General features: G+C 36.9%; 2 protein-coding genes across 5 annotated transcripts in view; one reads left to right on the forward strand and one right to left on the reverse strand.

Annotated features, from left to right (window-relative positions):
• LOC129739811 (serine-rich adhesin for platelets) overlaps positions 1–5,070 on the reverse strand; it is a 52,480-nt gene extending 47,410 nt beyond the window's left edge. For both annotated transcript variants that reach the window (XM_055731338.1, XM_055731333.1), the window contains exon 1: positions 4,769–5,070. The gene's annotated coding sequence lies outside the window, so the exon portion shown is untranslated. The remainder of the gene's footprint in view (positions 1–4,768) is intronic.
• Positions 5,071–8,651: 3,581 nt separating this feature from the next.
• On the forward strand, positions 8,652–12,843 carry LOC129739812 (ER membrane protein complex subunit 1). Of its 3 annotated transcripts, none has more exons than XM_055731339.1 (7): positions 8,652–8,880; positions 8,961–10,069; positions 10,176–10,196; positions 10,829–11,638; positions 11,703–11,855; positions 11,914–12,084; positions 12,147–12,843. In XM_055731339.1, exons 1-7 carry the CDS (start codon positions 8,765–8,767, stop codon positions 12,539–12,541), a joined length of 2,775 nt encoding a protein of 924 aa, XP_055587314.1. In that variant the 5' UTR covers positions 8,652–8,764; the 3' UTR covers positions 12,542–12,843. The 3 variants fall into 3 exon arrangements, with proteins under 3 accessions (XP_055587314.1, XP_055587315.1, XP_055587316.1); XM_055731340.1 differs by having other exon boundaries at positions 10,179–10,196; XM_055731341.1 differs by lacking the exon at positions 10,176–10,196.
• The last annotated feature ends 10,780 nt before the right edge of the window (positions 12,844–23,623 follow it).

The raw sequence follows: 23,623 nt of genomic DNA on the forward strand, positions 1-23,623 counted from the left end.
CTTTGTCTATTCAACAAACCGTGAAAATTACGCAGGGATCTGGGACAAATTTCAGTAATAAAACTGCAAAACTTTCACAAATCGTAAAATTTAGGATTTATTTTCTTTTACCGCTACGCTTTTGACATTTTTCGACCGAAGGAAGCTTTCGTAGCTAATCATTGGTCCTGGTGCAGAACATCAATCTAGAGGAACTCGCTCAGGAATGATCAGATAGGTGTTTTGGGCAAAGTTGTAAATTCGCATATTTTGATATAAAATTTAAAGCTGAGAGATTCAAAAATAGCGCGATAATAACTAAAATAAGCATTTTTCAAGTATTTTTTTTAATTTAACCGTATCTCCTTGGGTTAAGATTGTAGAACTTTGACATGTTAAGCAAAGTTGTGTATTTTATTGAGATAAATAACTTTGTAAAAGAAACTTAAGCTCTAAAATGCTAAACAATAAAGTTATGATTTATATCTCGCTATTGGGGGACCTCTAAACTATATATTTCATATCAAAATATGCGCTTTATTATACAGAGCAATGTTGTCGAAGACACCAGCATTCTATCTTTACTACCTTTGGCGTTATCAATTTAGTTCCGTTAGATTTATGTTCTGCATTGTAAATTCTGACGCACTTCGAAACATCGATCCAGACGCAACCGATTAAGACAAACCGAGTTTTCTGTAAAGCTTCTCTTTCGCCCGATTGCGAACGAATTTATCTGCACCGAGAACGCACTTCATCAGTTTGCTTGCTTCTCTTGCCCACACTTGGGTGGACGCTTAGTCGCTCTGGAGCTAACTGAGCATTTTTTAAAAGATTCTCAGTTTGGGAAGAGCACAGCGAAAAAATACACGCTCTTACTCTGAACGGGCAAATCTGAGGAGCGATGCCAAGCATAAAACCACGAAGTGAAATTTATTTCGAAGCCCTCAATCCCTTCAGAGCTCTATAATTTCAATTCTGATGTTTTGGGTTTCAATTTATCGGACTTGCGAATCTGAATTTGATTATGAATTTTGAATTATGTATCTGATTCTAATTTTTCAATTTTGAATCGCCGTTTACAAGATTGAAATTTAGAATTCTGCATAATAATTAAGTTAAAGAACTTTGAATCTGAATATGAAACAAAAATTCAAAATGGATTCTTATTTTCTTTTTTATATTCGATTTTTTTTTTTTTTGTTTCGATTATAGTTTTTTTTTAATTTAACTATTGAAAATGAACATGAGCATGAAGCAAATTATGAATGAAATTCAAAATCTAATTTAATCCAGTATTTCAAAAAAGCATTTCATTTCTAATTTCTAATGATGATTCGAACTGTAGATCACGAATTTTAAACTAAATACAGAACCGCAAACATGAAAACAGGAATAAAAATTTTATTTAGGTAACCAGAACTTCCGGAATGAGTTTCAGTTTAATGTCATTTGAAATTTAAAATCCAGAGCTAATTTTCATCAACAAAATTTGGAAAAATTTTTGCAGAATGCTGAATTTGGGATAATAAGTTTTCAAGGGTTTCACATCAGTTTTGAGTCAAGATTGTTACTCCTAAATAACCTTACTCTATTATCAAAATTGGATAAAAAAATTGTAATTTTGTTTGTAAAGTGGAACAGCTCGCTAGCTATTTCTAAACCCTCATGGGGTGGGGGGTTTAACCCCCAAACCCCCCCCCGTTCCTTCGGCCATGGTATAAGATTATTACGTTGCTCCAATTTAAGCTTTGTTATTAAAATCACAGAAAAATTCATAATTTCACAGATTTTTAATCAATGATTCTAGAAATTTTGTTTACAGATTCTATGGATTTTAATGAATTAAATTAAGATGCCACTGAGATAGGATTTTTACAGCTGATTTATGAATATCTTACGGCTATGGGTAATGTCGATTGCCTATTTTCAAGAAAAAAGACTCTATTTATCGATGTTCTGGGCATGATTATCCTATGAAATTTCTGAAAATAGCATCACAAATAATTGTCACTAAATTTTTGGGTCGAGTCACAGAACTACAAATATTGTTTTTGTCGAGAAATCAGAATTTTTGTCGGAGACTTTGATGCTTAGTAATGTTGATAGGAAATCTGAAATCGTTCTCTCAGTCTTTATTATTCAAAAAATATGTCACTTGTATATGGTTTTATTTTCCCGCTATTTGAGTGCTAACAGAACAAGCCGTTTTCCGTGAAATGAAAGTGAAATAATTAAATTTGAAAAAAAATATCTGCTGAGAATATTCATCATAAAATCATTCATCATGAATCGAAAAAAAAAAATGATCTCACGAACGGACTTAAAAATGCCAATGAACATAGATAAATAATAAAATATTCAAAAGTAATGTTGAAAAAGCTACAAACTCATCAAAAGCTTATGGTTTCAGTAAATCATTTAAATGTATCCGTGTATCTTTCCCTGTAGATAGCTTTATATTTTGATTATCGTTATTCCAAATTTTCTTGATATATCCAGGCTGGCCCATAAATCCATCAGAGAATTCGAGAGAAGTTAAATCTGACCAGGGTATCCAGATATTTTAAAAACTTTCCGGATTTTACCTGGGTTTATTCAGATGATTTGCTAAATCAAATAAAAAACTCTAATTTCTTTTTGAAAATTTTTAGCTTTTGCGTTACAAAACAATTTTTTTAGAGTAAAATTAAAAATAAGCATCAATGTTTGTTTAATACTTGGATACGATTTTGTCGTAATCGACCGAATCATCCAATCACGATTCCATCCTCAACTCTTGCATTTAGCGACACGCTTTTTATTCAGCTTTCTTAAAACAGATCTCCCATAATCTTTTTCAATGGCTCGAACCTACCGGACTCTTGCTCTTCTCATTTTTTTAAACTATTCTCGCTCTCTCAAGAATTAATCGTATTTTTTCTATCTCAGCTCCACTGATACAAATAATCAGATTTTATTTATATTCCAGATTAGATATTTATTTATTTCTATTTAGAGTATAAGGATTTATTTTTCTATAATTCATGACCTCACTTACTACAGATTTAAGCTTTGTTGCTGTGATTCAATGAAAAGTTTCAATTCAAGTAATTTCCAAGTTTTCAAAAATATCGTCCAGGTCTGCAGACCCGGCCGTGTGGATACGTGTGGTAGAAAGTATGGTATCTTAAGTTTAAAGATCATAGTTCTTTTTGGAAACTATTTTTAGACACATATATGTACAGACCCCGTTCGTTTTTCGGAACATGCCCGAACATTTTGTGTTGCCAAAATCGAACGGTTTTATTTCTTAAATTTTTTTCTCTTATATTTAAAAAATAACTATTATTTTTACCATTAACGTTATTTTTATGCAACTTCCGACTATTTTAGTCATTTTTTTTATTTTTTTTTATCATGTTTTTTATGCATTCTGCACTATTCTTGTTTTGTTTATAATGCTTGTTATTTTTTGTCATATTTGCTGTTTTTGTCGTTCTTTATCATTTTTCAGTTGGTTTTTGTCATTTTAAGTCTTTTGTTTGTATTTGTTTTTTAACTTTTTGAATTTTTCACTTTTTTATCATTTTTAAGTACTTTATAAATTTTTTAAAAAACTTTTGTTTTTGTTGTTGTATTTCATCACCATTTCAGAACGTAAAAACGTATGTATGTTCTTTATCAAAATTATATTGGTCCTGTTATAGCAAAAACTTAAAGGTAATGTTGTTTCTGAAAACCGTTCGATTTTGGCACATGTGCCAAAATCGGATGTTGCCAAAATCGAATGTTGCCAAAAACGAACGGGGTCTGTAGTTGAAATTCGACATACATCTAATTCGATATCGAATAAGCAATTTCAAATAGCTTGGCACCTGTTCTGACATGTTTTGTCTCAGATTTCACCGGAACCCAATCTCTTTGGTGATAAACGTCCAAAAAGCGACAAGTCACCTGATGTTCTTTCGGCTAATGGTGAGATTTTGAAAATCAAAGTGACCTCTACCTAAAGAAGATCTGATTAGAAATAATCAACTTTAAAACATGAGAGGCATTAGGATGGAAGAAATTAAATAAAAAATGATATTTTCACTTTTGAATTTCTATGGAAAACTTAACATAATATTCGATCGAATATTCGTTTGGGCGAATAGTTGAAAAATCAATATTCGGTATTCGGCCGTTCGCCGAATACAACTATCCGGTACATCTCTAGTTTCAGATATCATTTTCAAAAAGTTTTTTTACACTGTTTCCAATCGTTTTATAACTACTACAGCAACTGTTATGTTACAATATTTTCGTATTTGGTTTGGGTATCCAACGTTGATAAAACTGAATCTATCAATCATTGGTTTTTTTAATAGTTTGAACATATTTATCGGTCTTTCTCCTTATCGTGTTTGTTCAGTGTACCACTGAACCTAAGATGCACTAAAATATAAATAATTTCTTTTCAGTTCAAACTTGAACGACAGTTTGAACAAAAAAAAACTAATAGCCTTGCATGGTTGTAGTGCTCTGTGAGTTAGTTAAATTTATGGTACCTATATTAAACATTCATTCAATGAACTACGTACATACGTTGGCCATGATATGGACCAAATATATAATCTATGAATTGGACAAAAAACATTTTTTAACATCTAAAACTGGAGGCGTGGCCTTTTTGAACCTTAATGCCCGAAGAAAAATGTTCACTTTTTATCATACACATTGTTGCTTTTTGAAAGATTTTTGTTTCCAATACGATATTTCATATACATAGTAGGCACACTTATTGTTCAATATTCGATTGGACACTTACCAAGCCTTCTCCATCAAGGAAAAAACTGGGGTACCTTTTTGTTCGCGCAGTAGTCTCACTTCGATCACATTTTCATTTTCGATAGTTATTACGTTCGGAAGGCTACATCCGACACAGCACCCAGAATATCGTTTTAAAACTCTTCTTTTTTCGACTAACCGCTCGATTTGTAAAATCCTTCGATTTGACCCGAGATTTCTACGCAAATTCAATTTTTTGTCGAGCTACTGAATATTGCTGATGGCAGACTTGAAATTTTTCGCTTACGACTCGTAAGTTTTCTTCTTTTCTTTCTGCTAGAGGGACTTTGCTCTTCTATTTTCTTGTTTCGCACACACATGAATATTTTGCCTTTCTTTTTCTTACTGAGCTACCTTCTTGTTATGGTTGAGAAAAGTTTAAAACTTGAAGTTTTATTGATTGATCTTCGGAATCATAATAGGTTAAAAATATTTTACATCCACGAAATTTTTACTTAAAAGATAATTTCATCAGTTACTACTGTAGTTCAAGAGTAATTTGTTTAGTAAAAATTTTATCTCCAGTATTTTGATTGGTATAAATAAAGAAAGGATTTGAAAGACTGTTGTATGACTTGATCAGTTTCGCACATTTGTTTTGGATATTCGTTCTATTTAGCGGATGAAGAATCTGTCAAAAAACTACAAGAAACATTGCCTCATCGGTTAAAAAGGTTAAAGCCTGCACTGAACCAAATTGGGCGATTAAATTTAAAAGGTCATTCCAATAAATCTCACTATTCACAGTCAAATTTTAGCTACTAAATTATCCTTTGAAAGATATAGCAAAATCCAATAAATTGTATCTGCTTCATTCACTTGGTGAAATGCATAGGACAATCCAATAATTATTAAACCAAATTGGGCTTTAACATTTATAGGGTCGATCTAATAGATCTTATCATTCAGGGTGTTAAAAAAACTAACGATAAATCCATTACGAAATATGGAAAAATCCAATGAATTTCAGAAGCTTGTTCTACCTAGGAAAACATATATAAAATTCCTATACATTCCATCATTCTAAAGTAAGTATACATGTTGGCGTGTCCGTTTCAATTCTGTTAGGGGAACATTAATCAAGAAGAACGATTGTTTGTGTAGGGCCAGTAATTTTTTAGCCGGAAGATTTTACCAGTTGAGTGGCAGCAAAGAAAACTGAAATACCATCGCTTTGATAAAAGCTAAACATTTATGAACGTAAGTTAGAAAAGTGGAACGGCTGAACGACTTGGTGTTAATATTTTGATATCTATATCCCAACAGATAAAACATGGGACTTAATATGGCGGCGAGCAGCGGAGAAATACAGATCCGGATTTCAGCTCACGGTACGCTCACGGTTCCATTCTTCGCCATGCATAGGTAATTAATATTTTTCGAAAATAACAATTCGTTTGAAACTAAATCCTGTTTTTTCCCAGGAAGAACATCATTCCTCCAGAACTGCAGCACCCGACCAGCGGAAACAGGATTTATGCACCAGTCAGGATCAACATGCATCAGGCATGCAAGCACATCCCATCACCCACAAAAAGTGTTTGAAGTGCAGTGCAGTGTAATCTTGATTTGTTATAATAAATGTTTTGACAAGATAAATTAGGTTATTTATAAATCAGATGAGAAATAGAAATTAAAATACAGACATATTTCATTGCAACAATAGAACCATTCATTACACTAGGTTAAATAATAAATCGTAATAATTTCGCTCTCTATAACATTTATTGGAAATTCTTATAAAATAAATAATTTGTCTTCTGATAAAAAGTATTGGATTTTCCTTTAGTGCGAAAGCACTAAAATTCCCAATAAACCTTATAGCCGGATTTTGTTCAGTGTGGTAAGGCAGGGTAAGGCAAAATAGAAATTCGCTGCAGCATTTTTGCAGCATTTTTTTTTTACTTTTCGTCTAAAATCTGAACATTTTTTGAAAAGAGTTGTAATCGTTTAAGCTAAAAAAAAAACTAGTGCCAGAACCAAACAAAATCAACAAAACTATTATTTTATAAGCCCGACGAGGAGAAAAAGTTGATCAGCTTTCTCAAAGCATCGAACCTCATCCCCCAAATATAACTCAAAAAGCATTTAGAAACACAAAAGTCTCAAAATCTACTTGAAACGCTCCACTTCGGGATAATAAACCTACCTGGTTTAAAATCCCTGAGAAAAAGAAACAAAAAGAAAATATTTCATAAGGCATGCTTAGTTTGGTGAAATTTATAAACCTGTTCAATGCAAAACTTTCTTGAAGATCTAAACAAAAGTTTCAATAATGATCATTTTAATGAAACAAAATCTAGAGTTTGTTTTGATTAGGTCGTATGAACCATTATAAACGAAATTGAGTTTTAGACTGCAAACGATTGTAAAAAGTGTATTCTATGTTTACTGAAAACATGAAATCATTTAGTCATTAATTAACTTTAACAAAATTATTTGAATTTTAGACGCATAATGACTTTCTTATTTTTAAGTGCAATTTGGTTTTAACGACCTTTTGCGTTGCGCTAAATTGCCGTGCATGCAAAAGGACCTAAACAACAGTTCGGCTGATTGGTTGTTCGGTCCTTTTGCATTTTCGAAGGAAGTGCATGAAATTTTGTGAAACAAATGCGAATAAATGAGATAAAAATCGGTTGTTAGAGTGTGTGAGCTGGCTTAGAAGCACGAGTGGCTTAAAATTTTGCTGGGTAAGTGAGATATGTGATAATTTATACCAGCAGATACATTCATACTTTTTTTTTTTTGACTACAACAGATACTTCCTGAACAATTCGTAAGTCCTGGAAACGTTTACGCTGTACTTGCTGGATCAACTGAGACACAGGTGGTAACCAGAGGACTGAACCAGCTGTCAAATCGCATACAAACGCACCGTACCAAATTTTTGGTACCAGAACGTCAGTGTGGTTCCCGAAATTAAACACTTCACCCCATAACAGACTCGAAATAGGGTAACATTTTGGTTGCCAAACGCATCTGTTGTTGTCATACTGCAGATTTAGAATCAATTTTAACAAGGATTATGCTGAAAACTCTGAATTTTTTGCCCAACCAGAATTTATTAATGTTTCCAAAGATCCCTTTGATTGACATTCCCAAGCCGCAGATATCATTTTAAGGATTATTGAAAAATTGCCTCTGGTTGAAATTGTTGCAATGAAGACGGCCATGTTGCCCATATACGTGTTTTACTCGTTTCAGTTTTCTTGTTCCTGCAGGTTTCTTGGGTGAAAACTTGGTACGGAAATGTTTGCTTTCTTCAGCCCCTTGGTGGTAACTAATAGCACAGCTTATAGTGTCATGTCTCAAAGAAACATTTCGCCGAAGGAAAGTCCGGTGCAGCACCGATTCAAAGAACCATTGAGCAGGAACTTCTAAGAGGTATTTGTGTTTCCGATTATTCTTATCTTTACTACACACAATTCAAACGGAATACCTAGCGAAGTTTTGAGCAAATTTAATCAATTATCAAGATTGAATTCAAAAGTTGACAAAATGGCGTTTGCGCCAAACCATCAATGCCAAAGGTTGTAAGTACATGTTGACTTGTAAGAACAAAAGTAATGCTCATATCGAATACACAGGCATATTCTTTATCATTTTAACGATTGAAAACCAAGTTTTCAGACAATTCTGAACAATAGTTTTAATACGAGAATTAAAAAGGTGTTTTGAAACTTCCCTTGCGATTTCCTCGAAACTCGTTTAGTGGCTCTTACGACCTAATCAAAACAAACTCTAGAAATTTGTCACCTGCTCACTGGTCGGTGGTTTAATCAGACCAACTTGACGTTTCTGAGTGTGGGAAAAAGGGGGCAAAAGTTATCAAGTTTGGGTATTTTTGAAGTTCAGTGCAACTGTCAGTTCGTCTCTCTTTCATGTTCGATTGAAATCGGAAAATTTTGCAGAGTGCATGCGATCGACCCATCTATTCCGGCGAATTGAGGTGCAGACTTCAAAATTCTAGGCCATGGCCAGCTTCGGAACGTGGACAAGCTGCCGCGGATTGTTGCGGTTGCTAATTTTGGGTGCTATAGCTCATTTGACTAGAGCATTGTATGAAGATCAAATAGGAACATTTGACTGGTAAGTTTTATTTTTATTAACCTCTTCCGGTGCTTAATCAAAAATTTAATTTTATCGATTTTTTTTTCATTAATCACTAGGCGGCAACATTACATTGGACGCGCTAAACATGGAAGTTTTGATTCAAGCTCACTGGATAGAATCATCATAGCGACGGAAAGTAATGTTTTGGCTGCAATAAGTGCCAAGACTGGTGACATTCTTTGGCGTCAAGTTCTAGAGAAAAGTCCTCGGGGCGATATTAAAATGCTCCATGTTCCTAGCCTTACTAACGGAATACAGTTCGGAGGAAGCCGAAGTAATCGTGCGTTCGATATCATAACCGTTACTGGTGTCAGCCCAGCATTGATTCGCGGTTGGAACCCTAACACTGGTACGTTAGAATGGGAGTGGTCACTTGTTCCGACGTCTTTAGAGAAGGCGGAACACTCCTTTTGGTTTTTGGAAGATAGTCTTCTGTATAATGTTGTCCCAGTCTGGGGTTCACATCTTGAAGTTACCGAATACCAAGCTTCCTCTGGACAGCAGCCTAAACAAACTACTTCGCGTATTTCGGCAGCGTGGATAAAACCAGAAAGGTGTATTATGTCTTCATCGTTTTTCGTTTGTACTATCGATCGTCAGTTATTAGCACTAGATCTTACTGCTGAAAACCCTCAGGTCACTATGAGAGATTTGGATATTCCCGCTTCCAACTCACCAATGCCTGTTGTCGGAGATGCATCTATAATTCAGGATTCGAAGCTTTACTCTCTAACATCTGATCGAAAGCTAGACCTTGCGTCAGATGATTCTGTATTGGTTGATGATACCATTATCGAAGGAGAACAGGTTTTATTGCGGGCTTCTTTGCAGCGCGAAAGCAACATTCTTAAATTATCAGCTAATCGGTTAAAGGATAATAGTTCTTTTGAACCTATCGAATTCAACTCAGACTATCCAGATACGTTGGGTTCTCCGAAAGTTTTATCAGTTCGCTGTAAAACGTCTAACAGTGGACGAACCCAGGGACAGCTGGCATGTCGGCTATTGATTTCCAGCACTGACGGCGCCATAAGCCTAATACAGCAAGGTAAAATAAAGTGGACCCGCGAGGAAGCGTTGGCCGAAATAGAAACTGCTGACTTCTTGGATTTGACATTGTCGGATGCGGAAGGTGCTATAGAAGAGGAACTAAACAATAAAAATGGTGAGTTCTGATCATTTAGCATAATAAAAGTTAAATAATTCACATATTTTATAATTATCAAATGTATAACAAACAATGCATTCTTTTGAAACCCGAATCGGAATAGCAGATGACAGCAGCTTGGAATGTGAGTTAAGCGGATGTTTTGCTGAATACTCTTTATTTTTTGTAGTTTTAAGAAGATGGCAGTTTTAAGTTTTCAACTGTTATAATCTGGATTTTGTTTTATTGACTGTGTTTAAATTTATTAACGATTTTATTTTTCAGGATTTGTTTTGATTTTCATTTTTCTTATATTTTTTCCATAAACCGTTGTATCTGTTGATCGCAGTCAAAATCCTTTTGAATCCCTTTAAATATAGACACTATAATTTCATATGGACTTATAGTGTCTATACCAGTAATTTTCAAACTTTTTTCACTCACCGCCCTCCTATCTCGATATTCAACGCCCCCTAGAAGTATCTTCTTTCAAATATGTATAGAAAAATCGTAATTCTCGGCTCTTTCACCGCCCCCTTGTAAGCACTCAACACCCCCCAGGGGGCGATAGGGACCACTTTGAAAACCACTGGTCTATACCTTTAAATTGAGTACTGATCCCTATTCTAGAAGCATGTTTTTTTGTAGTGAGTTTAATTCAATTGCAAATCCAATAATAAATATGGAATGATTTAGTTGAATCTTTCGTTATTAAGTCTATTGTTATTAAGTTAAATTTTGAAGTAAATTTAATAATAATTTGCAATTGAATTGCAGGGGACGTGGTCGGTGCCTTCCAGCGACGTATTACCAACCAAATAGCTCATTTAAAAAATCTTATTCTGCATGTACTTGGACTTGGGCCAGCTCCTTCCAAAGCACAGAGAGCTGGCTTAGTCCGAGACGATTTTGGACTTCACAAAATGCTGGTTGCAGTAACTAGTAGTGGAAAGGTATTTGGAATTGACAACGTCAGTGGAAAACATCACTGGATACGTTACATTCCACAATTGGTCGGATTCAATAATGGTCAAGGAATGAAACTCCTCGTGCAACGTACCTCGAGATTCTACCCTCTTTCTGCACAGTGCATCATTCTAGGACGACACCGAGATACCAAGAATGGGTTGATGTACCAATTCAATCCGATAACTGGTCAGCCAATTAATGGAGGGCTTATTGAGTTGCCCTATAAAGTTCGCCAAATTTCATTATTGCACGAAACAGGACCGGATTTTATAAGAGGGTTACTTGTATTGGATCAACAAAGTGAAGCGCATGTGTATCCAGAAAGCGCTGCCAAATTTGCCAACAATTTCTACTTGTTTAGTGCCGATCGTGAGAAAGCCATTATCGATGGATTTGTTGTGGAATACAGCAACGGGCGCTTATCTACAACTCCCACCTGGTCTGTTAACCTTAGCGGTGCCGAAAGAGGCCAACAAATAGTGGCCATTGAAAGCAAAAATCCCATTGAACATGTGCACTCCCAAGGACGTGTATTATCTGACCGGTCCGTGCTGTACAAATACATCAATCCTAATTTAATAGCAGTGGCTACGCATGGTCCGGACAATATTCACAAATGTAAGTTAGACGAATCTAAGTCACAGAACATCCATCCATAAATACTTTTATTGTTTATTCTTAGATATTCTTAATGTGCATCTAGTGGACGTGGTTTCGGGATCGATCGTGTTCTCAATGTCTCATAAACGAATACGGCCTCCGCTGCATATGATTCATTCAGAAAACTGGCTCGTGTATTCATATTACAACGATAAGGTTCGCCGTACCGAGATCAGTAAGCAGTTATAAACTTTTCACTCGTGCATAATTGTTAACCGACTTTGATCCCACAGCTTCCGTGGAATTGTATGAAGGCAAAACTCAAACAAATGGTACGGCATGGAGTTCACTGGACGCACCGCCCTTACCTCTCGTAGAACGCCAATCATATATCATGCCAGTAGCTGTAGCTTCGATGAAAGAAACTATCACTGAAAAGGGCATAACCAATAAACATGTCTTGAGTAAAGTTATATTCAATTCTCACAATCAGCAAATAAGTATTAATTAATCGAATTTATTCTAGTTGGTTTGACTACGGGAACCGTTGCGGAAATGTCGTGGGCCTTTTTGGATCCACGTCGACCAGTCACATCGCCAGAAAAAGCGCGTGAAGAAGGTATTATACCGTATATGCCGGAGTTACCGATGCCACATGAAATTCTTTTCAATTACAATCAAACGGTAGCCAACATTAAAGGTATACATACGGCTCCCTCTGGATTAGAGAGTACATGCCTAGTTCTAGTGCATGGCTTGGACATTTTTGTTACGCGAGTAGCACCATCCAAGACCTTCGATTTACTGAAAGAGGATTTCGACTATTTCCTGATAACAGTTGTGCTAACTTTGTTAACTAGTACATCTTACATTGTGAAACATTTCGCCTCTAAAAAAGCCATCAAACAAGCATGGAAGTAGCTTATTACCAAGGTAGACTGGTCATAGTCTTAATTTATGTATTTCATTGATGTTCAGGTGAGAGACGTTAGCAAATATTGAAAACTCAATATGTAAAAGGTATTTTCGGATGGCCAGTTTTTTTTTTATTTGAACGTAGCATATTCTGGAAAACTATGTTTTACATTTTACATATTTCTAAAATTTGAGAGGATTGATTTGTTCCATATTCAATATAAAGCTAGATAAATTATCCATCTGTCAGTTAATTTAAACATATAAATATGATCAAAAATTTCATCGGGTGAAATATGTTTGATATGTTTTTAATTTATCCGAATTTATCCATACTGTTCCCGAAATTGGTAACCACAATGAGTCAACATAATTGACGTTGTCCTTTGCCTTTATAGTAAATGTTACAAAAATTTGGTAAATAAAAGGTCGTAATTATGTTGTTTATTCGAGACTAAATTTTTTACTTGTGAGAATATATTTCTATTGATAATGGATTCGAATAATTTAGGAATGCTAGATAATATAGCAACTCCACGATAATTTCGTACCTCAGATTTGATACCGCTTTTCAATATTGGAACCAAAAAAGATTCTTTCCATATTGCATGGAAGAATACTTTTTTCCTTTTTTTTTTGGGATTATAAACCAAGTTGGTTTATTCATCCCGACAGGAATTTGAATTGAAATTTTAATTTTTTTTAAATAAAATTTATTAGGCCATTTACTTTTTGGTATTAGTTTTTGTTGGCCGAAGGAGAAGGTTGGAAGGGGTAAGGAACGGGAAGAGAGCGTTGGGAAGGAGTGGGGGGTTTCAATAATAACTGTTCCCTTGATCGGGTCCTTGGGGGTCCATGTGCGTTTCCGCTATGTGTGGCTTCAGCTTCATCCGATGATTGCAGGGACAGGGGCTGAGGGGGTATTTTTTCCGAGGAGGAGATGCAGGTTTCAAGTGTGTAGCTATTGCGTTAAGCGGGCCATAGACTACACAAATGGCCTGTACAAATTCGATGATTCTGTAGGAAATAATGGTATAGAGTAGAAAAAGTGTGTATGAAATAATGTTAGTGTAGAAAAAAAAAAGTGTAAGATGGTCCATTTATATTTGCAGTCAGAGATGCCAATGTGCCTGATTTTTCAGGCGTTGCCTGATTTTTTGAGGCTATGCCTGACAACCTGATAAGCCATTAAATTTCCCTGATTTTTCAAAATATGCCTGATTTTTGCGAATGTCAAGAAAAATGGGTAGTAAGGAACTGGAGTAGGTACCACAGCTGAAGTGATAAGTGAAAAAAAAAGTGATTTAATAAATGAAATCTTTCGATTGCGTGATGCAGTAGATTCAACCAAGTACTCTCACAACACATATTCGAGTGAAAATGTGGAGCGATGACCAAAAAAAAAAAAAAAGGTCATCACTTTGAGCGAAATTTCCGTTACTTTAACGAGCTTTAACATTTATTTTTTTTTTTTTTTTTTTTTTTTTTTTTTTTTTTTTTTTTTTTTTTTTTTTTTTTTTTATTTATTTATTTATTTATTGCAAACAGATACATAAAATTAATACATTTTAGATAGTACTCCAATGGCTTCGCCGTTTAAGGAGTTGTTATTGATTTTGCCTGATTTGGCCTGATTTTTTTTTCGCCAGTTCCCTGATCTTTGAAAAAAAATGTTGGCAACCCTGTTTGCAGTGTAAAGTTAAAAAACGAGTCAATGAATAAACTGTGGTAGACCGAATGAAAAAAGGAGACAGATGAGTTGAATAGATGATTTCGTCTCGCTTCACCACACGGATAATCGAATTTGAATTTGAATGTATGCTGTTGGAAATTGATACGGGATTCTGAAAACGAATGTTGTAGCGGACGGACGTGGTTCGGTTGTTTAAAAAAAAAGGAAATTGTCGATTGTGATGTGTAATTTTGTGAAACGGTGAAGCGGGTTGTGCTACAAAAGGTGCTCGACTAGATGAGATCACGACAATGGCGCAGAGCTCCTCAGGGGTAAGTGTAAAAATCAAAAGATCATGTGATAAAAGTATGGCAAATGAATTTCCTAGGGTGGCTGCCCGCATAGAGCAGTATCATACAATAACGATCATCATTATCTTCTTCCCAAGACACCCAAACGATTCCCTTAATAGTTTTTGGATTATTGAGGAACGATTATGCAAATCGTTTTTTCATCAAATGGAATCGTTTAGACACAAATAACGATACAGGAAACGGGTTGTTAAGTAAAGAAACGATTCATTTTTTTTGCTTTTTTCTAGACATTTCTGGGGTGAAAATAAAATGGTATGATATATTGCGTATTCAGAGAAGAATTGGATTCACGCAACGGTAGTTAGACCCGAAATTTGACAACCGTAATTTGACAGCTCGATTGATGGGCTGCATTTTTGTCAGTGTAACCGAGTAACACTGAAGAAAATAATCTTATATCTGAGGTTTCTTTTCTGGTGGTGTTTTTTGTTGTCCTTCGATAAAGAGTAACAAATGCGAATAAAAAGGTGGGTAAAAGTGAAATATGATTTTGCAAATTCAAAATCAAAATCGCTTTCAGGTATGGCGCTTTTGAGAGCAGAAATGGAGAAGCATGCGTCTCCTAATACAATTCCCCATTGTTTGTTTGGGTACTATTTTTTGGGACTGGAAAAAGTAGAGCTTGCCAAAATTTACAACAACAACAACAACAATCGGAAATTGGGTTAGCACAGGGGTGAGCAACCCGCGGCCTGCGGGCCGCATGTGGCCCGCGAGCCCCTTTTGTGCAGCCCGCGAAGCTTTTTTCAAATTTTTATGCCGTAACTATTTTCTACAATGGATAGTTAGGAAAATTTCAAATTGTTAACTTTTTCTGGCATTTTAAGCGTTTATCATGTTCTGTTCAAAGCATAAATGCAATATTGGCATAACGTTTTATTTTTTATTTTTTTTACTCAGCATACTTTTTCCTTATTAATTAACTCCTTCCACTTTGAGAGCAAAATCCGTTAAAGTGAGTCGGAAGAACAGCCAAAAATCGGAACCTTTACATGATCAAAAGTGTTTCGAAGCCCTTTTAGTAAAGTCACTATTTTCATTTCAAGCAAAAATAAAGTTGAATGATAAAAAATATGCTCAGCAGATAATTTTTGTTTTAAATTATTCTATCCAATGCTTCAAAAAGGCTTGTTTTGTTAGAATTCAAATAGGCAACTGGCAAAAAAAATTAAACTAAAAACTTGAGATATATTTTTTATTTCTGAATATTGACGAAAATTACGAAAATTAAATAATAGAGTCTGGGTGAACGATTTTAGATTGTTTATCAACATGAATCAGCCGGCATCAAAGTTACGCACAAAAATTATTAGTTCTTGATAAAACCAAGGTTATTAGATCACAAGGTTCTCTGACTTTGTCAGTAAGTAGGCGAGGAAAACGCGGTGAGTTTCAGTAAGTTTGTTTGTAAATATCGGAAAAATTGTTCAAGCTGAGGGCTTTGTTGGTAAACAAACTCCACGTACTCCATAGTAGCCAAATCAAAATGGCTAAATCGGAAGTTTCTCATATCGTTACACCTCTTATATATACATACCTTGGATAAAACAATAGATATCTGAAATTCTGTGATTCCATCCAAAATATCTTTGACGATTATCTGTGATGCTTTTTTTTAAGAAATTTGATAGAAGATTTATCACAAACATCGATGAATTGAGTTTTTTCACTTATTATTCGCAATCCACATTACCAAATATAGCCCTAGAAATCCTATCTCAATGATATCTAAATACGATTAAAAATGATAAAAATGTGAATAAAAATTCTTGAATAGAATGTAGTTTTGAAAAAAGTTGCTTAAAACTATGTGAAATTGAACATTTTTTCTGTGATTTCGACAACCTTGATCAACATCCAATACAGAACTTCAATTAAGGGTTTTTTAACGTTTGTAGGGGAAAAAATCTAGACTTTGAGAACAACTTTAAATTCTGGAAAAAAAATCACACTCTTGGTTATCACTGTGGTAAGCTCCAGAAGATTCTTAAATGGAAGTTCTCGCCAGAATTTGTAGTTATGAAAAATTATGTGAAGCTCTGATAATTATCACAAAAAAATTATTCCAAGTGCGGCCCGCCGGCAAAATTTCAAATTTAACTTGGCCCCTTGGTTCAAAAGGTTGCTCACCCCTGGGTTAGCAAGTTTGATAACTCAACGGAACGGTTAACAGATGCAACAGGAAAAAAATCTTTTTAAAATTTTCCGAAACAGAGCGGAAATGGATCGTTCAACAATTCCTACAACATCAACGATTGCTCCATCGGAAAATTCATTTTCATTAGTAGTCAATGAAATTCTCGATTGCACAGATGAAATGAAATTCCCGATTGCACAGATGTCGATCACATTTGATTCCATTTTATTATTTTTTATATTTTTTACTTACGTTGTATGTTGATCGGTAGAAATTAAGTAGCCAAATGTTTTCAAATTGTTTGTTTAATTGAATAAATGTTTCTAAAATATCAATGGTTTTCTTTAAATAAAAGATATTGAAAAAAAATCTGAAAAATGTTTAGGGTTGGTTTAGGCAACCATTTTTTTTTAAATCAGTGGTTGTTTCAGTTGTTTTATCACGAAAATAGGTAATAAAATAATACATTTCATGCTAATTGATAAAGAATAGTTTTTGAAATATATTTTGTTCTACAACTATAAGAGATAATATTTTTATAACTCAATTTGTTAAGGAATGGTAAATATGTAAGACTGAAGTCAACTTTTCTACTGCAAATTAATGGAATTAGATTTTTTCTTGAGACGTCGAAAACAATAATCCCTTCACTATATTTTTTGTAATTATGACATGGACTATAAATGATTCTGAACAAAGTGATGCTTGTTCCGTCGCGTTTCTTGACGTGTCGCTCTTATTATACCATCCGCTTTAAAGTTATAAAATAAATGCCTTTATACTATAAATTTTTATAAATAAAGAAATAGATTGGTTCCAGTTTTGTTTTTCAAATCAATGATGCGATACATTTCTTTTCTAAATAAATGCGATAAATTATTTAAGAATTGGTAAAGTGCATTGAAAACGGATTTAAATGTCACTGCATCATTCATAATTGACTTTTAAACAATGGTTTTTTTTGCCCGCAAAAACTCATAAATATAATCTGAATTGTTTGTTTCAGTGCAACAGCTTTGACGTCTTGCGGTAGTTTTTCTTCTTCTTTTGGAAGAGTTGCAAAAATCCAACTTTTCTCTGTAGGAGCAATATGTAATCTTCAGTTAATCGTTCAAGGCCAATGTTTCAGACGCTACAGTGTATCTTTAAAAGATCATTTTATGATAAAAAAGAAGACGATTCTAGTTATAGTTTTACATGGATTTTATTTCTATCCAAATTAAACGATTACTTAATAATAACATTATGCTATTCGAATAAGACATTCTCAACTCAACTATATTCTATCGCATTCACCTCCGAAATAAATCGAATCTGTGCCTTGGTCGCATAACCAGAATGTTCGCCAGCATGGTCCAAACAAAAGTAACGAAAGGAATTTCGCCACTGCAGATCGCTGAAAGCATAAAAAACAGTTGTAGAAATTCCAGCCTGACTATAATTTTGGACGTTAAAAGGATTTTAGGATTTTGGTTTCAATTTTTAAATCCTGATGTCAAACTATGTTTCAAACAGCTAATTTCCTAATTCTTTGTTCATTTCTTTAATTACGTATCATAAAAGGTTTTTAAATTTTACTATTGGATTTGATTAAAAAATTTAACAAAAAATATAAATCAGAGATCAATTTTTTAACAAAAATGGTTCCTTAAGTAAGACTAAAGTAGAACTTAATTGACCATTCAGACTGTTAAAGATTGCTGAGTTTTAATTGAATCGTGAAACATAGAATTCGATTCAGTTATGAAAAATACAATTCTAAACGATCTAATATGTACCAATATAGAAAAATAAATGAATAAATACCTCGTCGTATTCCTTACTAATAATGCAACCATTCTGTTAAATTCGTGCATATTTCTACTTGCGTTTCTATAGTTCGAAGAACAAGAATAGCAAGATAGAGGGTGATTTAACGGCATCCAATTAGAACGGCCATATTCAGTCGGATGTTGTATTTAGCTGGTTTAACCTAAAATATATTCAAAATTATGATCTATACAATATATTAAAGTTTAAATTTTACAATACATTACCACCGAAACATATCCTAGAGATGAAGTGATTTGTGGCTCTAAGTACCGTGTGTGGGAGAACGGTTTCGATTTTTCGAGAAACTGCTGTACTGCGTTTGCCCGTTGGAACTCTCACGCTCAAGCCGCTTAAGATTCATCATACTTCAGCGTTGCAGCTACCGCTATGCCACTGCACAGCAGTGATGGCCCATCGGAAAAGTTTGCCGATTTACCTTAAAAAGAAAAACCAAATAAAAAAACAAGCAGAGAAATTGTACCATCACATGCGGTGAATCCTGAAGGCCTGATGCGGGATGCAGCTACCGTTCTTTATTGCAGCTTTAAATCGGCTTAAAGCACAGAGGAAGACTTATTCATGAGCGTATCTACAAGAATTGAAAATAACGGAAAAATAGGAATTATGAAACAGAAATATTGAATGATGAACTTATGGCAAAAAAATTTAATTTAGATTTGAAAACAGAACAGGTATTAAGTTGAAAAGATAGAGGATCATCCGGCAACGCCGATCCAGCAATATCAAAAGCAAACTTTAGTAAACAATTATTTTATTTTTTTTTTTTTATTTACATAGTATTCCGTCTCACGACATAACTTGACGAACATAATTCCTAAAATTCACTCGGTTCATAGCAGCCGTTCTCCAATTTCTCGGGCACCCCACGTTCGCCAGATCACGCTCCACTTGGTCTAACCACCTCGCTCGTTGCGCCCCCGCTCGTCTTGTTCCTACCGGATTCGTAGCGAACACCTGTTTTGCAGGACAGTCGTCCGGCATTCTCGCAACATGTCCCGCCCAGCGTATCCGGCCAGCCTTCACCACCTTCTGGATACTGGGTTCGCCGTAGAGGCGCGCGAGCTCGTGGTTCATCCTTCGCCTCCACACTCCGTTCTCCTGTACGCCGCCAAAGATGGTTCTTAACACTCGTCGCTCGAATACTCCGAGTGTACGCAGGTCCTCCTCGAGCAATATCCATGTCTCGTGCCCGTAGAGAACAACCGGTCTAATGAGCGTCATATACAGGTTACACTTCGTGCGAGGGCTAAGTCTTCTCGACCGCAGTTGCTTGTGGAGTCCATAGTAGGCACGACTTCCGCTGATAATTCGCCTCCGGATCTCACGGCTGGTGTCATTGTCTGCGGTCACCAGTGAGCCGAGATAGACAAAGTCTTCGACTATCTCCAGCTCGTCGCCGTCGATCGTGACCTTGTTATTACTGGACAAGCGGGTTCGGTCGGTCTCGGATCCGCAGGCCAGCATGTACTTCGTCTTGGACGTATTAATCATCAACCCAATCCTTCCTGCTTCGCGTTTCAGTTTGCGGTAGATCTCCTCCACCGCCGCAGATGATCTGCCGACTATATCAATGTCATCGGCAAAGCAGATAAGTTGACTGGATCTGTTGAAAATCGTGCCCCGCATTTCGCCCACCGCTCGTCGAATAACACCTTCTAGCGCCACGTTGAACATCATGCAGGATAGACCATCACCTTGTCGAAGCCCCCTCCGCGATTCGAATGAACTCGACAATTCACCCGAAATCCGCACACAGCACTGCGTTCCATCCATCGTCGCCTTGATCAGTCTGATCAGCTTCCCGGAAAAGCCGTTCTCGTCCATGATTTTCCATAGCTCGTTACGGTCGATCGTGTCGTATGCGGCTTTGAAGTCGATGAATAGATGATGCGTAGGGACTTGGTGTTCACGGCATTTTTGGAGGATTTGCCGCAATGTGAATATCTGGTCCGTCGTAGACCGTCCCTCCATGAAGCCGGCCTGATGACTTCCCACGAATCTGTTTGCTTGTGGCGTTAGGCGGCGGAGTAGGATTCGGGACAACACTTTGTAGGCGGCATTGAGGACAGTGATCGCTCGGTAGTTCTCACAGTCCAATTTGTCGCCCTTCTTGTAGATGGGGCATATTACCCCCTCCTTCCACTCCTCCGGTAGCTGTTCTATGTCCCAGATCCGGATTATCAACCGATGTAGGCAATCGGCCAACCTGTCCGGGCCCATTTTGATGAGTTCAGCTGCGATGCCATCCTTCCCAGCCGACTTGTTTCTATTCAGCTGGCGAATGGCTTCCTTAACTTCACTCATCGTTGGGAGTGGCTCCTCTTCGTCGTTGGCTACGCCGGCGATGTACCTTCCCCCACCGTCTTGATCTCCTGCATGTGCGCCGTTCAGGTGTTCATCGAAGTGCTGCTTCCACCTTTTGATCACCTCACGATTGTCCGTCAGGATACCCCCGTCCTTATCCCGGCACATTTCGGCTTGCGGCACGAAGCCTTTGCGGGATGCGTTGAGTTTCTGATAGAACTTTCGTGTTTCTTGGGAACGATGCAGCTGCTCCAGCTCCTGGAGCTCCTCCTCCTCCAGGCGGCGCTTTTTCTCCTGGAAAAGTCGGACTCGCTGCCTCTTCCGCTGTCGGTGATTTTCCACATTTCGACGGGTGCCTCTTTGCACTACTGCCGCCCGCGCGGCATTTTCTTCGTCCATCACCCTCCTACACTCCTCGTCGAACCAGTCGTTCCGTCGAGATCGCTCCACATAACCGATGACGTTCTCCGCCGCACTGTTGATGGCTGTTTTGATGGTGTCCCAACAGTCCTCGAGAGGGGCTTCGTCAAGCTCGCCCTCTGCCGGCAGCGCTGCTTCGACCGATTGCGCGTAGTCTGCCGCGACCTCAGGTTGCTTCAGTCGCGCGATGTTCAACCGAGGCGGGCGCCGGTTTCGCTTGTTGTTCACTACGGAGAGTTTTGGGCGCATCTTCACCATCACCAGATAATGGTCCGACTCGATGTTGGCGCCCCGACAGGATCTGACGTCGATGATGTCCGAAAAGTGCCGGCTGTCGATCAAAACGTAGTCGATCTGTGATTGCGTTTGGTACGGTGATCTCCAGGTGTACTTGTGTGGGAGGCGGTGCTGGAAAAAGGTACTACGTACGGCCATTCGTTTGGAGGCGGCGAAATCTATCAGTCTGAGGCCGTTTTCGTTGGTCAGCTGGTGCGCGCTGAACCTTTTAATTGTCGGTTTAAATTCCTCCTCCTGGCCGACCTGAGCATTGAAATCCCCGATGACGATCTTGATATCATGTTTTGGGCAACGGTCGTATTCACGCTCCAGCTGCGCGTAGAATTCGTCTTTGTCGTCACCGGTACTTCCGAGGTGAGGGCTGTGCACGTTGATGATGCTGATGTTGAAGAACCGGCCCTTGATTCTCAACCGGCACATTCGTGAGTTGATCGGCCACCACCCGATCACGCGCTTTTGCATCTTTCCCATCACTATAAAAGCTGTTCCAAGCTCGTGTGTGTTGCCGCAGCTCTGGTAGATGGCACGACCATCTGGATACGTTCGTACCCGATCTCCGCTAAGGTTGCTCGCACCCCAGCTAGTACCACGGGGAGGTAGAGAATCGGAGTTGCAGACAAGAGGTGATATGACCACTACCCGAGGGTTGGGTGTATGGGGTCTCGAGTTGCACATTGTCTACTTCACTAGCCACTTCACTTTAGTAAACAAATTGAACACAAATATGTAGTAGGAATTTTCAAACTTACCAATTTCATCACCAGAGGACTCCAGGGAATTCGGAGAGAATCTCCGGGTGGGCAACAGTATTATGGAATTGGTCACATTCGCGCAATTCTTTTTCGCAGCTAAACCCGGTAATTTGCTGCCAATGCCATCTCCAATTTTGTTTCCAACACTGAAATTTGCCACAGACCGCAGCTGCTGCAAATATAGTTGCTGCCGCTAAAGCCGCTCCGGTGTTTGTTCGGGCGGGTGATGGAGTTTGTCCCGGCATCTGCTGTTCCATGTTGAGCTGTAGGAGGGTCTCAAAAATTAGTTTTCGCCAAACAAAAGAGATTTTTCACCTACCTTTATCGCCTGCGTTGCGGTGAGCCTCGGTGCTCTTTTTCTTCAGCTAGTGCTGTTATGACCATTTATGTATTTCCTGGCCTAATTTAAAGGTTTTTCCGGAAACGTACGGGAACACAAGAACCAGACTTAAATCGCACGCCATTTTTTTTCTTTGTTGATAGTGAAGTGAAGACACACTCAGATTCATCTTGAGTTTTGTTTTAAGGATTATTACTCGTATCTTTCAAAAACAATTTTCCATCATTTCAAGCGAAGACGCATGAAAAACATAAAAGTTAGTTAAAAATTAAAAGATTTTAGAACGATTACCCGAATAGTCACTATTCGTGTAATCAGATCAGAATAATATCAACGATAACGGGTATGATATTCGATTATGCGGGTGGTTTTTTACAAAACCAAATTGTGAAAGATAGTGAAGTACTCTTGCTTCCGTTGAAAGTGAAAGAAAAAGTACATGCATTCTTGTATTTAGGTACTCCTTGTAATGCTGGTACCTGAGCAAAGAGAAGCGTAAAAAAATAATAAAATAAAGGAAAAAGAGTTCTTTCAATTTTGAGCTAGAGGTCTAAATTTACCTTTAAAAAAATAAAAGCAAGAGGACTCCATATTTTGAAATCGGGATAAGAGGTTCCAGTGAAAAAAGAAACGTTTAATTTAAGTATTAATATTGCATTAAGGAGCTGCAGGTCTGACTTAAAATAAAAATAAACTGAGCGAGGGTCTCAAAAAGGAAAAGAATAGTTTAAGCGAAGGTCTTCAAATAATTGTTTGAGCGAAGGTCCCAAAATAAAAAAGTTTTTGCGAAGGTCTCAAAATAAAAAAAAATCGAAGGTCTCATAATAATGAAAAATAGTTTGGGCGAAGGTCTCAAAATATAAAATTAGTTTGAGCGAAGGTCTCAAAATATAAAATTAGTCTGAGCGAAGTTCTCAAAATAAAAAAAATAGTTTGAGCGAAGGTCTCATAATAATAAA

This window comes from Uranotaenia lowii, chromosome 1 (assembly GCF_029784155.1).
Source record: "Uranotaenia lowii strain MFRU-FL chromosome 1, ASM2978415v1, whole genome shotgun sequence".
In the NCBI taxonomy this organism is placed as follows: Eukaryota; Metazoa; Arthropoda; class Insecta; order Diptera; family Culicidae; genus Uranotaenia; species Uranotaenia lowii.

Excerpts from the sequence above, each read along its gene's own strand:
- LOC129739812 (XM_055731339.1), top strand. The coding sequence starts at position 8,765 with ATGGCCAGCTTCGGAACGTGGACAAGCTGCCGCGGATTGTTGCGGTTG. Across the intron at positions 10,070-10,175 it reads GGAACTAAACAATAAAAATG|CAGATGACAGCAGCTTGGAA; the intron begins GTGAGTTCTGAT and ends GAATCGGAATAG. Across the intron at positions 12,085-12,146 it reads AACCAATAAACATGTCTTGA|TTGGTTTGACTACGGGAACC; the intron begins GTAAAGTTATAT and ends AATTTATTCTAG.